General features: G+C 34.4%; 1 protein-coding gene across 3 annotated transcripts; it reads left to right on the top strand.

Moving 5' to 3' along the window:
- The first annotated feature begins 1,789 nt into the window (after positions 1 to 1,789).
- On the top strand, positions 1,790 to 12,810 carry DEG14 (Trypsin family protein with PDZ domain-containing protein). 3 transcript variants are annotated; one of them, XR_016057434.1, is made up of 11 exons: positions 1,790 to 2,165; positions 3,643 to 3,769; positions 3,907 to 4,026; positions 4,412 to 4,654; positions 5,139 to 5,266; positions 6,256 to 6,467; positions 7,648 to 7,729; positions 8,074 to 8,216; positions 10,932 to 11,111; positions 11,911 to 12,003; positions 12,492 to 12,810. XR_016057434.1 is itself a non-coding variant. In XM_011630381.3 (11 exons), exons 1-11 carry the CDS (start codon positions 2,085 to 2,087, stop codon positions 12,606 to 12,608), a joined length of 1,467 nt encoding a protein of 488 aa, XP_011628683.1. In that variant the 5' UTR covers positions 1,790 to 2,084; the 3' UTR covers positions 12,609 to 12,810. The 3 variants fall into 3 exon arrangements, 2 of the variants coding, with proteins under 2 accessions (XP_011628683.1, XP_088725498.1); XM_011630381.3 differs by having other exon boundaries at positions 10,991 to 11,111; XM_088869372.1 differs by having other exon boundaries at positions 10,991 to 11,111; positions 11,911 to 12,087.
- The last annotated feature ends 1,888 nt before the right edge of the window (positions 12,811 to 14,698 follow it).

Below are 14,698 nucleotides of genomic sequence, written 5' to 3'. Positions count from 1 at the left end.
AAATTGATCAAAATATCTTGAAAAAGTTTTGGAGGTATTTTGGTCATTTGTTTTCGTGAATATTTTTTTATATATATTTTTATTAGGTGTGCTTTGATGAGAATAACACATGTTTAATTTGGATTTGTAGAAAAAAAATTAAAATTCAAATATAAAATAAAGTCGTGACTGTCAGATCGGTTCAGATTCAATATGGACCGTTGAGCTCATATGGTCATATGAGCTAGTGGTTAATCCCAGCTTTTTTCAATAATAAATTAGTTGACAGAGTCAAATGATCAATTTAAGCTTACAACTACATTGATAAATCGTAAATTGCTTGACCATTTTGCTTTTCCAAAATTATCAATTGTGATCTCAAAAAATTTATAGAAGAAGGAAAATAAACATCTTAAGGTAATTTTCATCATATTATTGGGAGTGGATACACAAAAATACTATGATTGGTATACAAACGATTAGCTTCAAGCTATAATTAATATGTAACATTGCGGCTAATTCACTTTTTACCATATTTTAAATAACAATGTGTCTTTCCATGACATAAATTGTGCATGGGGACATGCAAAAGGTTGGCCAATATGGTATTGTTTTTCTTGTACATGCGCACATATACACGCACTACTTAAAAGCATATTTTTAAAGGAAAATCGTTGTACAAGGCTTTCACCTTTTAAAAAAAAAACAGTTATGGTTGCACCTCTAAAATGAGTCAAATAAATTGTTTTGGTACCATAGAACCTTCCACTTGATCATTTTGACATTGACAATTATATTTTTGAAAAACAAAAAAAACTTTAAAAATAATGCATCTCATAATACATTTTCTTGACTATCAATTTTCCATACATGCATCATTATCATAGCTTGAAAATCATACTAAAGGGTGGAAATAAATTTTCAAACAATGGTAAGGATTTCTTATGCGAAAAAGCATTTTCAGGTAGGGTTAGGAGGTGTAGGCCTACTATTTTTTCATAAGACGCTGTTGCCGCCTTATGTAAATTACACCCCTTAAAATGGTAGATGTTAGGGGAAGGCCCAAAGATAGTAGTACATATACTATGCTCCCATATTAACATATACTGCGCACTTGTTCCATTGGTTAAAAGACTTACTTGGGAAGATTTTGTGGATATCAGATTTTAAGATCAACTTTAGAAGCACTAGAATTTGAAGTTTTTTTTAAGTCAATTTGAAGTATTTAACTCTTAGAGTTTGCTATCCAAAGATTGGATGGTCCTTGTTCAATTTTGAAAAGTTAATTTTTTTTGAGGCACCAAGTTTGCAATTTGATTTTTCCAAAGTTAGTTTTTACGTTCTAATGGTTATGTCCCGAACCCCAAAGCCTAGAGAGCAAGTTGACAGTTTTGTTTCAGAATATCATTTTATTGAGGTTAGTGATGCATTGCACCTAAGAAATTATGGACAATTTTGTTTTAGAATATCTTGGACCCAACTCATTGCCGCTTCTAGTTTCAACCAATGTTATCAAATTCGCCTTGTTTAGACCAATTCGAAAATCTTCTACCAGCAAAAGACTGAATTTTATATACAAATGTCAAATTTATTTATACTAAATTAAAAAAAAAAATCGGAATTCTTCGCTCCAAACTCCAAAGCAAACATGACAACATTTCATATCCAGCGCACTGGGACGTGCCCAAATTTGTTGACCCCAAGTATTTCTCGTAATGACCTTTATACCGTTGATTCTGGAACGTGCCTTTAGTATTGCATATCGATCCAGTCCTTAGGATTTAAGGTAAAGACAAAGAGCTATATCGTCACTTCTGAAGCATTTGAGTCACCATTTGATCTGGTTTAAAGGCGGGGTTCAAGACTTTAAACCCCGCCATTTTTCATATTTTTCAAAAATCCTAAACCCCAGAAAATCTCTTTTAAACATTCTGGAACCCTACAAATTTGCTTCATTTTGGCCCTGTAAATCTCTTTGAATTTTACTTCACTTTCGATTTAGTTTTAATCTCATGGGATCTTATTTTTGGAGGAAATGATCAATTTTCGACGTTAATGATCCTGCATTAAGAATCGGCCATTGTTTATTTTTGGAGAGAGGATACATGGCAAAAGTTTTTTCTTCTTTGTTGAGGGGTTTCAGAATCTACGGAGCTCAGAGGCAGGGACATCCGCTGTTATTAACTGTAAGTATTTTGTGTTGAATTCTGAATTTCTTTTATTGGTTTAGTGATCCTGTTAATTTTTATTTTTTATTTTTCATATTAAAATGCAATGGTTTATCTGTTTATTTTCTTTTTGAATTCTCCCATTTCATAAAATTGGACCTTAAAATTGGACCTTATTGTGTTACATTTTTTGGATTGATTCATTGAAGCATTCTATCAATCATTTATTTATCTTTGGTTTCAAATTTTTAATGAATCGATCTCGTTCCGGATTTAATTTCTTTAGTTTTGTGAAATTTGTAGAGGACTCCCTTATAATCTAATGGTTTTCTAAAATTTGCCAGTCTCTTAAATTTATGTATACTGATTTATTTTGATACTAAATCATAGCTAGAACTCAAGCAGAGTGATATCTGCACTTCAATTTTAGCTGGTTGCAAAATATGGAAAAAAAATTAGGTTCAATGAAATTTGACAGTACAAAGATTGTCCAGTCAAAAGCATTATAATTACTCCTTGTACTAAAATTATATTTTCTTTCATAGCTAAAAGTCAATATAGTGTATATTTTACATAGACACGGATACATGTCCAAGTGTCTTCATTTATATGAGCGTTACATGCGCCAATCTTGATATTGGCCTTTCTGACAAGACATGCCTCTATACTATTGAAAGGTGGGAGGAGGCGGGAGTTTAGGGAGCATTAACTCTTTTTGCCATGAAAATTTCAACGAGAAATATTAATAATAAGTGTCTAGATTTCTAAAGGGCAAAGTTTATATAGAGCTGAGGCTCTAAACAATCAAATTTGAGCCTACCTCAAAACTTTCACTAGAAGAGGTTGTTGTGATGCGTAAATATCTTCAATTGATCATCTCGACGTCAAGATGCATGGATATGAGAAAAAAAATGGATTTCAACTTTTGAAAGTAGTGTGTTTTGTCACATATTTTTGGAGCGTCAATTTTCAAGATTTTCAAGTGTTCATAGATCTGTCGAATTACACTATTTTTTGAAGCTTTAAATTTTATAAATAAATATGAAAATATATTTTAAGGCTATCACAAAGATTTCCAGTATTAAAACCATATTTCTCGATACTATTTGAAGGTAGGCTCTAATTTGATTGTTTAGAGCCTAGGCTCTATACAAACCTCACCCATTTCTAAATTGTCATACATGTGTATCATATCCTTAGAGTGTTGATGCACAAAAACCATAGATACATGTCCATGTTCCATAGTTATATGGTTTATATTGGGTGCTCTGGTAATCCTGAATGGGTACTCATGAATCTGAATTATGTCTACTCGTTGTTGTAAATAGGTGGACATCATTGCCCAATGATTAAACTCAAACTTTTTTCATTTAGAAAAAAAGTGGAGGGAATGGCATGCATTGCATAATTTGTCATTTGACTGGTATTGTTATTCTGATCTCTTTTTCTGTTTTCTCTTCTTTTTTTGATAATTTTACACTTCTATTCTTTGTAGACTGGAAATCACAGCAGATATTTTGGCTCCCAAACATGTTTTAGAGGAGGACATAAGACAACAGGACAACTCTTTCGATTGGCTATTGTTGGAGTTAGTGCTTTCTCCATTTACAACACAATCTCTAGTAAGTAAAGAATTTATTGTTAAACTTGCTAAAGTGCATTGTATAATGCAATTCCTCCCACTTTTACGTTTATATTGCCCACAAAGCTCATGTACGAAGTTCTTTTTATGAGACATTGTATATTGCGTTGGTAACAGGAGATGAAAAATTTAAGACCAACATATCTCAGTCTTCATATGACTTTCCATTGAGGTGGTGGCAGTCTTTATTGGGAGAAGTCCATCAACTTTCTCCATGGTTGGATACCACAAACAAGGGTAGGCTTAACTTCACTTTTTGATGTTGAAATAAGGGAAATATTCAAACCTGTAGAATTATAAAAAATTATAAAAATATAGTATTAAAAAAAAAAAAACTCTATTCTAACTATGCCCAACAGGCTTATGTTCTTAACATGGAATTCCTTGCCTGGGTAGTAAAAAAACTTGGGATCCACCATGTCATTCCAGTGCTTGGGTGACAAGCAACCAAATGTTTGTGTTGTCACTAGAGGGCTGATATCAAAAGCTTTGAAACTTGTGTATTTGTTAGAATATGATTCTTATATACTTGTTATGAGTTACTCATTTCCATTTCCCGTTCATTGGATAGTTTTTGGAGAAAGTGATTGATCGTCAATTATATTTTGCATTTGTTTTTTAGGGTATCTGCCAGTAAACTTTTCTAGAACTGATGGTACTGATACGTTGAATTCAAATTCACCTCCTTTTATCGGTATTAAGAAGAAAGGTTCAACGTCACCTCCTTATATCGGTGTCAAGGAGAAAGGTTCTGATGATGTTGGAGATGAGAACAACTCCAGTTCTGGCTGCTTGGGTAGGAATTCCATCGCAAATGCGGCTGCTCTGGTTGGACCTGCTGTTGTCAATCTTTCAGTTACACAAGGTGATTTCTTGTGTTTCTCACATAGCTCAATTTTCTATCAGTCTTGGAAAGATTGGTACTCTTTCTTAGTTATTAGAAGTTTATGATTGTGCTCAGTGCACAAAGATAAGTAGTTGGGAGCAAAAGATTTGCAAGAAAGAAGCAAATGAGTGATTTCTTTTATTCTCTTGCACAAGTTTGCTCTTTCTCAGAGCTGTCACAATAAATATATAAGAAATATGAAAATTAAGAAAAAATAAAACATACACTCAAATTTATAAATCATAATTAGATACATAATAAACATATTGGGAAGTTATTTATTTTAGTTATGAATATTTTTTCTCAAGTAATTTTTAAAACTCATATTTTTTTTACTCAAGTCTTAACATGCAAACATCTTGTATCGTAATGTACTAAAGTTATTTATTTGATCTGTATTTTGTAAATTTTAATAAAGATATTATTAGATTTCAACCGAAATAGGTTATTTTCTTCATAGCAGGTTTCAGTGGCATGACCCTGGGGAAGAATATAGGATCTGGAACAATAATTGATCCAGACGGCACAATCTTAACTTGTGCCCATGTTGTGGTAGGCTTCCAAAGTGCTAGGTCTCCATACAAGAGAAAGGTCAGACTCTTCCCTATCAAACTATATATTTGTGTTTCAAATTTATCAATATGCAATAGTTTCTGGCATTTGGCTTGATAACCTTTTTTTCTTTTGCCAGAGATGCATTTCATTCCTTGATAGTTGATACTTGGTTGTAATCTACTAAATATTGAGTTTAACTTCTGTAAAATAGTATTCCCTGTTGACTTTAGTGATGAGGTGGCTTTTTGGCTTTCTAAAAAACTGTAGGAATGAATTGGATTGCTCTGTAACAAGCTCTGAAGTTTCATTAAGTCCTGTAATTGAAGAGTATACTGATCCATAAAGGGTGCTCTCTGTTTTAGAGAAGGCCACTTTCTTCAAATATATATTTTGTTCCTTTTTTTTTATTGAAATATAAAAATATGTTGGTCCTTTTACTAGAATGCCTGTTAATTTTCAAAGGTTCTAATAAAATGGACACCAACATAGGAAATGCTCATTAAAAATAACATGATTGACGTGACAAGGATACAAGATCGTGTGTTTGTTCTTCGTAATGTATATATTGTTCATGACCTCATAAGGTGCAGTCTCGCCGGTGCACATTGTACACTTACTTCCTTGGGTAAAAGACCTACTTTAGGGTCTTTTCTCGATCTAAATTTTGGGATCCACCTTCGAATCAACAAATGAGTGTTTTCCCAAAAAAAAGGGATTTTGAGCTCCTAAACACTTAAATCTGATTGTCCAAAATTGTATGACTTCTGTTCAATCTTTTGAACATGTTGTTTAGATACATATAGCCTCTCTTTTTTTTGTGTCTGTGTGTGTGTTTTTTCCGGGATGATTGCTATGTTGAGGAGGACACATCCGCGAGATTTAGGGTTCTAACCCTACTTCTAAATAGGGCTTGAGGGAGCATTATACCTGCTGGACCATATATTATTTTGGCTCTTGCTGTACATTATATTGTGTATTATATGTTTGCTTTTTACATATCATGTGGTTTTGTTATTGGAAAGCAGGTCGATGTAACTCTGCAAGATGGCCGAACATTTGAAGGCGAGGTGGTAAACGCTGATTTTCACTCTGACATTGCTGTTGTGAAGATCAAATCTAAGACTCCATTGCCAGCTGCGAAGCTTGGTTCATCAGGCATGCTTCGTCCTGGAGACTGGGTGGTAGCTCTAGGTTGTCCTCTTTCCTTGCAAAATACAATAACAGCTGGTATTGTTAGGTAAGTTTTCAGTTGCCTCCAAATTCAATGCCACAAAAGGTTGAACTGATTTTTTTTAGTTTTCTTCCTTCGAGAGGTGTGATTCATTATTGTCACGCTCCACAGCTTTTTGCAATAAACTGTATGCGGAATTGTTAAGAGTAATAATCGAGCTTCTACATGCTACCACTCTTACGATAATATTGAGGGTTTTTTTTTTTTTTTTCTTAACTACTTGCGGAGATTTTTTCCATAGTAGTATGGGAACAATTGATTACTGGTTTTGTTGAAATTCTGATTTTTAAGCATGTGCCATGTTCTAAGAGAATTATTTAGTGTATGTCATAGACAGGCTATCTTTCCTTGCTTTCCCCAAATCAATTTATAATGGTCCTATGGATCTACTATGCTTTCCCAAAATCAAATTTCAATCAACAATTGAACTATATATTTTTCATTTTAGAAAGGAAAAACCAAAATTTCAAAGGGAGAATGGCAGTAGTGTCTACTCAACCCAGAGTGGATCATTACGTGTTGAAGATAATTGTCAATGATGCAAAGGTGCACAATATTGGAACTCAAGATGTTTTATATAGATGAATGGATGCTTAGAGGCTTGCCTTGAACCAGGTTCTGGAATAGTCTTACAGCCATTTTACCTGCCTTTTTGCCTCTATAGTCATGAGCATAACGGAACTAAGTTCATTTTCCATTTATTTGAGGACTTTTAGTTTTCTATGATGACAGTTCTTTGTCTCCTCACTAGCATTCATAAGTTTGGATGGCCAGATGCTTTTCATAGCTCCCTAGAGATATAAAATGGGTCACCTGATAGTATTTTACAAAAGGGCAAGGAAACCATGCAATATTCTTTTATTGAAATGACTTTATTTAATAATAGTTTTATTGAGGTTCTTTTGTCATAGGAACTCATGCAGCCTTGTCACAAAACACATACTAAAGTATATAATACCGACAGAAACGAAGTGCATAATTGATCTCAAAACTCAAAACTCTATTAAGGGCTGTATTCTTGCCACAAAATGAATTGATATCCCTTGTCATCTGTTCTTGTAATTTTTTTCAGGCGTTTGCTTATCTTCCATTGTTGAATAGTTTCTGTTGATTCTTTCAGTTTCTGCGGTTATACTTATATTTCATGGGGCTAATTTTTCCTCGTTATCTTCCTCATGTAATCTAGCTGCGTCGACCGCAAAAGCAGTGATTTGGGTCTTGCAGGAATTCGAAGGGAGTATTTACAAACAGATTGTGCGATTAATGAGGTAATATTCCCTTTAAATGGTGTTGGGCAATATTTCTCCGATCATTTTTATTTGACTCTGTTGTGATGCCTCTTGGTAATATTCTTTTCCTTTCATTTTATATTGGCAGTATTTTTTTCCCATGATGTTAGTATTGTATTCTAATATTACATATTTTTAAAATTTGTTGGAAATCTATGCAAGGTTTGTATTAGTTTTTGAAAACATAAGTTTTCTGTGGTAACATAATGAAATGCACATAGCTAGTAGAACTCAATCATATTAGAAGCGTTTCATACTGGTGTTTTGCTATCATACATTTAGTAATCATTGCTAATCTTCTCATTTTTCTTTTCCTGCAATAGGGTAATTCGGGAGGGCCTCTTGTCAATCTTGATGGAGAAGTTATTGGAGTTAACATCATGAAGATTGTGGATGCTGATGGTTTGAGCTTCGCTGTACCAATAGACTCGATCATAAAAATTATTGAACAATTCAAGAAGAATGGGTAGCCATTCTCCCTCTTTCTATCATTTCTTCTTTGTTCTTCAAAGCTATTTATGAAGGTTTATTAAATTATTACTTACACAAACAAAATGTTATGCCAGTACATTATGTTACATGCATCTTTATGTCAGTATTCATTATTGGTGTTGCTCTGGTGGAAGCTAGCTTCTCCTTTTTTAATCTTTTGATATGCAGAGAGGTGACAGGCATGCAAAAGGTAGGTTATTCCATCCGAAAGCCATGATCTCTGTCTAATTATTTGCTTCCTAATTAACTTATACAATGATAGCAGTTATAACCCTGTTGAGTCAGTGGTCTATCTGATTTTGTAATGTGCAGTAGGGGGGTTTGGATTATCAGGGTGTAGGCCTGTTAGAAGGCTTATAGAAGTGCAACCAAGTTATTGCACATTTGCTCGTACACGTTTTGTAGGCATTTTGAGTAGTGTCATTTACACCTTATCCTACCATTTGTTGCTTAATATTAAGGTAAATAAATTAGATAGCGTTGAAGCAGGCTTCATCCCCATACAAAGTCATACACGACCTTCATATGTTTTATCTCAAATGTTGAGTTTAACCCCTTATTTAACGATTTCTATTTTTGTGGGACTTTTGAATAAATGCAAGTTTTAGAGTCTTCAGTAAGATTTCCATGGTTCTATTACCCCTTTGATAATAGAAATACTCTTATTGTTGTAGACACCATGACAAGAGGCATGCTCCCATACAATGGGAACAATCAGAGATGTTGCCAACTTAGACCTGTCGAGTTGTATTTATATTTGCTGTGATGTTTTAATGATTTCACCCATTGATGACTCGTTAATTATCTCTGAAATACTAATATTGGGTTTCCACGATCTACAGATCTTTGGACTCCATGAAGTAACAGAGTGACTGTTTAGTTAAATCTGTTTTTGACATAGAGATGAATCATGAACTTACTATACTCCTGTTAGGGACCTACTTGAATAAATTCATGCTGTTCCAAGTGGCCATTCCTGTAACCTCTATGGTTTATTTTGGAGGCAGGCAGGTCAGATTTCAGATGTATTTATCAAGGTTGGAAGACTCAATACTCTGATCTGAACTTGGGTCCTGCCTGGAGCAAGTAAGCTCTACAAGTCCCGAGTTGACTTGCCAAGTTTGCCCTGAGTTGGCCGTGTAGGTTGGAAAAAATCCCCAAAAGTTTGGGAAAAATCTTAGAAATTAAAAAAAAAATACAAAACTCATAAGAAGTATATACAATATGGAAAATGATAAAATTAAAATTAATTATATGAATTTAAATTGAAAACAATGGAAGTTGCCTCAAAATTTTGAGGCCGATCCTCTAATCTTTACACTCAGCTGTAATCAATGCCTCCAATCTTTGTCAAAGCATCCTCAAACACCAGTAATTCCAAACTGGATTCGTGATTTGAGTCTGATCTAGATGATCCGAGCTCTTGAATTTTTAGGTGCGTAGTGTATCCAAAATAAAGTCAACCCCGAATAGTTGGGAAAAGGCTCTGATGATGATGATGACGAGTGTATCCGAAACAAAAATCTAAACTCATTGTATTTTTTTGTGAGAAACCAGCCTATGATTCAATGAAGAATAAAAAATAGGCTTGGGGAGCCATTTTTATCCAAGATCGAGCAACATTTATGGAGAAAACTTAGCTCGAATTTTTGATATCTTGAACCCGTTAAGTCTATTTTTTTCCTTCTCAAACAATCTATTCAATTTATAGATCATACAAAAACAAGCATAACCCAAAAATTTCTGCTCGATTAGATGCTTGGATGAGGAGAAATGAGAAAAGGGTGCTCAGATTTCCACCCCCTATTACACTTCTGAAATGTTATCAAACTCGAGCTCAGACTGAGCACTTGGTCTTTCACCAACCGGCCAATTGCTACAGTATCTTGCTCAAGCACTGTAGCAATTCAATAATCTCTCCCCACCCCCGGCTGAGCCCTAATGTCCTTGGCTGTTTTAGACAGTATTTATCTTTAGGGCTGGCAACTGGCCTGGTCTAGGCTAGCCTTGGCCCTAGTATCTACAAGGGCGGTCCTAGCCTTGTTAGTGCCGGGCTGAAATAAATATAAACCAAGAGAGAGAGAGAAGGAAAAAAGGGCTTGGGCCGCCTTATCATGGCCTTGGCCCAAGCCCGGCCCAGCCCTACCCTCGTGCAGTGGTTGCCGGACCCTACCCTAGCCCTCGGGCTACCACCTTGTGGCCCCAACCCTTGTTTTTTTAGTGCCAGGCCGCCTGACCCATTGCCACTCCTATTATCTTAAGATCACTTTGTCGTTTGGCAGTCTTTTTCCTCTCTTTTTTCCCTTTCTCTTTGCTTTTGCAGGTGGGTAGGCTGAGATTTGAACCTTAGACACTAGGTTGTGACCCTTACACCGTAGCAGCAGGTGAAGCCCCGTTTAAGTCTCAACCTGAAGATTACCAATTTTGTTGTATTTCTAAATTTGTTTATTTGCAATCTTCTAAAATAGAAGGGATGACCCTTGGCTTGGTTGGTCAGAGTGGTAAAGCCACAACATGACTTCAAGGGTTCTAATCCTACCTTTTTCACATCTGAAAAAAGAAAAAAGGGGATTTATGATATATCACCATTTATTTGGAACTTCTAGGGATATCCACCTTTTATCTTTTATCTTAATATTTTTATTTATTGCAAGCTTTTAAGATTCTAGCTAGGTTTTTAGCTTTGCAGGAGAGTTGTTCGGCCTTTTGCAAACTTTTAAGATTCTAACTAGGTTTTTAGCTTTGCAGGAGAGTTGTTCGGCCTTGGCTTGGTTTGAGAATGCTTGATCTTAACAATATGATCGTTGCTCAGCTTAAAGAAAGAGATACCTCATTCCCTGATGTGAACAGAGGGGTACTTGTGCCACTGGTAAGTTTTCCATAATGGCTTTGCTAAATATTGAACCTCAAATTTTCATACCTCATAGGGCCTTGAATCTAATTCTTATTCGTTCAATTGGTTTGATTCATAGTTTTTCAATTGGTAAAACCCCCCGAATTTCAGGATTACAAATAAGACACCCCCCCCCCCCCCCTTTCTTTTCCCCTTCCTCCTCCTTTTTTCTTCCTTTACAAATCTCTGCCTCCGCCTCACTTATCCCCCCCCCAACCCTCTCTCTCTCTCTCTCTCTCTCAGCAACCTTGTGTCCTAAATTATATTTTCATAACTCGTGGTTCTCTCTCACACCCACAATTCACTTTTATTGCTTTTGATTCTCTACTTATTTTTTATTTTTCTCTAAGTGGTAAAGAGTTGTTTTAGTGAGGGAAAGGGAGGATTTTTGTGAGTGAGTGTGGGAGAATGACATAGAAATTTGATGGTTTTAGGGGAGGAATTGAGATATTTTATATGGATATATTTTGAGAAGAAAAATGGAGTTGGGTTGAGTTGTATGGAAGGGGGTCTTTTAAGTTTTAATTTGGGATGCAATTCAGGAAAGACAAAGAAAAATGGGGGTTTTATTTGAAATCCGAACTACAATTTCCCAATTGATAAATACATATAAGTATGTTGTTGCATGCATGTTGTGTCACAACATCATCATCCTCATCTGAGGATTATCCCAACTATTTGGGATCATATATTACCTTCAATAGATCTACTTGCTAGCCATGTTGCTGCTTGTGTAAAAGAGAGAGAGTTTGCATATCACAAACTGCTGATACAGGTGACTCCTGGCTCCCCGGCTGATCGTGCTGGATTTCTCCCTGGAGATGTGGTTGTCGAACTTGACGGAAAACCAGTGGGAAGTGTCGAGGAGGTAGAAACTGCATCAATCTTTTGTCTCTTGAAGTAATATCTATGGGTTGTGGTTTGTATAAGGCTGAAGCTCTAACCAATCAAAGTAAGGTGCACCTTTAGATGATATCGAAATATGTTGTTTCAGTTTTGAAAAATTTATGATGGCCTAAAATTTTATTTTCATCTCTAATTATAAAATTTAAAGCTTCAAAAATAGTGTAGATCAAGCAGATCTTTGAACACTGAAAAATCTTAAAATTTTGATAGTTTAGAAAATGCGTTTTTTAAGATGCTCTATTTTCAAGATTTGAAATCCATTTTTTCTCATGTTTATGCATCTTGAGGTCAAGATGATCAATTTGAGATTTTTGAGCATCAAAACAACTTTTTTTAGTGAATTTTTGAGATGCAGCTTAATTTGATTGTTTAGGATCTCACCTTTATATAAATTTTTTCCATATATATGTATTCCTAAACTGAAAAATACGATTCATGGGTTTTTAACAGGTTGTAGAAGTTCTGGAGGACAAGGTTGGGGTGCCCATGAAGGCAGTTGTTAAGAGATCAAACAATAATACAGTCACTCTCACGGTTGTGCCAGAGGAAGCAAATCCTGTGATATAGAACTGATCCGTTACTAGGTCGTTTCAACAATGCCCGCAGGAGCATATGTCCCTTTGCTCCCTCGCATAGAAAATACTCCTTCCCTAGTGAAACATGAAAGATGGGAATCTCAATTTTTCAAGGCAAAATCACTTCTTTGTAAGCAGAATCCTAACCTAAAATCGGTAAATTAAAAAGAAAATAAGGTGTTCTGCCCCTAAAATATGGAAAAGAGCCTTCTTGATTCATGTTTTAGATGGTGGATTTCATATCTACATAATTCTTTTATTTTATTTATGAGAACAAAAAGAAGAAATATCAATTTCAAAGGAAAAAATTAATTTGTGATCTTTATGTGCCTAAAAAAGATGACGCCCCAAGTTTGAACTGAGATCCAATTTTTAGAGAGAAAGCCTTACATCTTCAAGAACTCAAAATTCAATTATGTTTTCCTTAAAATAATAAGCTAGTAATACTTAATACTAGATGCAATTTCTATAAGGTTGCAACCTTCAAGGAGCATCTTAAAATTTTATCATAACATGGTTAAAATTATTGGTATTATCTTAAAATCTATTTTCATACCTAATTAGAAAATTTTAAAGTTCAAAAATGGTTAAAATCAAGTAAATCTATAAATATATGAAAATCTTGAAAATGGACGGTCTAGATAATGTGTTGTAAGATGCACTATTTTCGATATCCAAAAACTGTGTTCTTTCATATTCGTAGATCTCGATGTTGAGATGATTGATTAGAAGGCTTTTTCAACATTAAAACAATATATCCGATAGATTTTTGAGGTGCATATATGATTCTACATTTCAAAGTTGCAACCTTATATAAACTTTTCTCATACTTAAATCCCAAATGCTATATACTTTGCCTGAGGGAGTTGTTGACGGTATGCTCCTGGAGGAGCTTGCTATATGCTCTAGGGCTAGGAGTTGTTGACAGTATGGTCCTGGAGGAGGTTGCTATATGCTCTAGGGCTAGTCTTCACATAAACAGTCATTGCATGTGGCCTCATTATTTACTTTCCCATGATTTTAAGTGCGCACTCTTCTCTCTCACATTTGAAGTAGACTAAACAACCAAATCTATTTCAAGATAATTATTTTTATTTGTCTTGGTTTCAGACATGAAAACTTGTCAAAATACATGTAAGAGGGCATATTTAATATTTTGCCAAATTATAATTATTCCAACTCAAAATCGTATGTTTTTATGGGTATTTTGAAATTAGATCGAAACACGCGTACAATGTCAAATTCCTCATCTCTTGTGGATAATTTAATAATAAATTCCCCTTTCAAATATAATACTAAAATAGAGGATATGCTACAAAATATCTTAAAATGTCTATCAATGGCACGGATAAAGAAACAACAAATCCTTCGCTTGCATGATAATCACCTTTCATGGGGTTTTAAAACCTATTCAGGCGAGGTATCTCTCTTTCAAAAAAAAAAATATATCTATATATATATATATATATATATATATATATATATATATATATATATATAAATCTTAATACACCTATAGGTGAAGTACTACAATTTTTCCTCTCGTCGTATTTTCGTGACAGTTTTGCCTAAAATGAAGCCGTGGCAATCCCTCCATATTTTTTACTTCAAATTTATGTGAAAAAAACTCTGTCACAAACTTAGCAAGTCCGTGACAGACCACTACGAACATGTTAAGTTTGTGACGGTCTTGAATCCACACCATTCGAAAAAATCGAACAGCACCTATATATATATATATATATATATAAGATACTACAAAACGCCTATAGGTAAAAAATGAACAGTGATTTCGTCCACCCTCATCACCGTCCAAAGTTCATCGTACGGTCACGATTGTCCAGTAGTGTTTCATTTTTCTTTTCTTTTCTATTCATCAAAAATAGGCGAAATTATGAAAAATATCAAAATACTATTTTACATAAAATAAATTGATCAAAATACCCCCAAAAAATGTTTTCGTGAATTACTTTTTTTGCATTTTTATTAAGTGCACATCACTGATATGTACACATGTTCCAAATTTCAGATCATTCTAATTTATAGAAAAAAATAAAAAAATAAAACACTACCTGACAATTG

This window comes from Amborella trichopoda, chromosome 6 (genome assembly GCF_054954075.1).
Source record: "Amborella trichopoda isolate Santa Cruz 75 chromosome 6, AtrichopodaSantaCruz75HAP2 v2.0, whole genome shotgun sequence".
NCBI classification, from domain to species: Eukaryota; Viridiplantae; Streptophyta; class Magnoliopsida; order Amborellales; family Amborellaceae; genus Amborella; species Amborella trichopoda.
The sequence above is the reverse complement of the archived record's forward strand: the minus strand, read 5'-3'. Positions and strand labels throughout refer to the sequence as shown.

Coding starts and splice junctions, on each gene's coding strand:
- DEG14 (XM_011630381.3), top strand. CDS start 2,085: ATGGCAAAAGTTTTTTCTTCTTTGTTGAGGGGTTTCAGAATCTACGGA. Junction 2,166..3,642: donor GACATCCGCTGTTATTAACT/GTAAGTATTTTG, acceptor TATTCTTTGTAG/ACTGGAAATCACAGCAGATA. Junction 11,112..11,910: donor GAGGGGTACTTGTGCCACTG/GTAAGTTTTCCA, acceptor CTGCTGATACAG/GTGACTCCTGGCTCCCCGGC.